The sequence below is a fragment of the Octodon degus genome, unplaced genomic scaffold (assembly GCF_000260255.1).
Source record: "Octodon degus isolate 3935 unplaced genomic scaffold, OctDeg1.0 scaffold00123, whole genome shotgun sequence".
Taxonomy (NCBI): Eukaryota; Metazoa; Chordata; class Mammalia; order Rodentia; family Octodontidae; genus Octodon; species Octodon degus.
In genome coordinates this window covers 6,519,174-6,520,366 of record NW_004524699.1, presented here as the reverse complement: position 1 = coordinate 6,520,366, position 1,193 = coordinate 6,519,174, and the positions used below count along the sequence as shown (strand labels likewise).

Genomic DNA, 1,193 nt, shown 5'->3' with positions numbered 1-1,193 from the left:
TTGGCTGCTTTAAGGGCAGGTCTGGTGCGGCATGTGGAGCTGGGGATCGAACCATGGTCCCCTGCACTATTTGCCCAAGCAGGCACTTCAAACAACTGAGCTAACCCACAATCCCCCTTAACGCTCTTGACACTGTAAATGAGTAAAAGATTTTCTTAATGATTACCCTAGGTATGACGTCTAGATTTGTTTACTGCCTTTGCCGAGTGTTTGTGCTTTACGCCTGAGCCATTTGATAACAGCACAAAGGCTCTGTAAATGCTCCTGAAGGCTTGGAACTTCCCCATCACCTTGCCTCTGCCACTGTCTCCCCAGCGCGGAGGGGATGAACGCCGGTGGGTACGGGAACCTTCTGATGGACAGTGAGCAGCCTCAGGGCGAGTACGGGGTCACCACTGCCTTCCTGCGCCTGGTCACCACCCTTGTCAAGGTACAGTCTGGTCAGAAGATGCTTCAGCCCCTACTGTCATTGTCCTCTGTGGGCAGAACAGTTGTCCTAAAGTTTTTATCTAGAGGACATAGTCTGTGTCCGTATGTTTGATAGAAAATGCTTAACCACCTGAATTTATTTACTACTAGTGGGGTAGAACCAGGAGCCACGTGAGCAGCGCAGGGCCTGTCAGGCTGCTCATCTGTCCCTGGGGTAGCGCCTTTCTCACGTCCCAGCCTGCACCTGTGCGTGAAGACTCCAGAAGCAGTGTTTGCTGTGCTTGCCATGTGACAGCACTCACTCCATTTCCTGCTCGTTTCCTCCTTTCTAGAAGTGAGCAGTGCACATTAGTCAATCGCAGTGACTCACAACTCGGTTTGAAAAATACTGCTGTGTAGTTTAGAGCAGGGATCTCGAAATGAGATTAGATTTGCATTTCAAGTTGGCCACTTAGCTGGCAGCACCAGGGTCACCTGGGTGAGGACAGAGTTTCTCTGAACCTTTTTGAAATAGCAGTGGTGTATGGCCCCTGCTTCACTGGGTTGATGGTTATACGTGAAGAGCACGCAGCACACTTTGGCTCCAGACATTAGTGAATGCCTAAAAAGATCAAAGCAGTTTCTGGAGGTAAAGATGTCTCTGTGCAATGAGGGGCTCCCAGTTTTTTGTTTTTTTTTTTTTGCGGAACTAGGGATTGAACTCAGGCCCTTGCGCTTGCCAGGGAAGCGCTTATTCTGCTGAGCCATCTCCCCAGCCATGACCA

At 50.1% G+C, this 1,193-nt stretch overlaps 1 protein-coding gene across 1 annotated transcript in view; it reads left to right on the top strand.

Moving 5' to 3' along the window:
• Positions 1–1,193, top strand: part of Nup188 (nucleoporin 188) — a 57,759-nt gene that overhangs the window by 40,231 nt on the left and 16,335 nt on the right. The window contains exon 20 of the mRNA XM_004640471.2: positions 316–430. Coding sequence (XP_004640528.1) covers positions 316–430 — 115 coding nt within the window. The remainder of the gene's footprint in view (positions 1–315; positions 431–1,193) is intronic.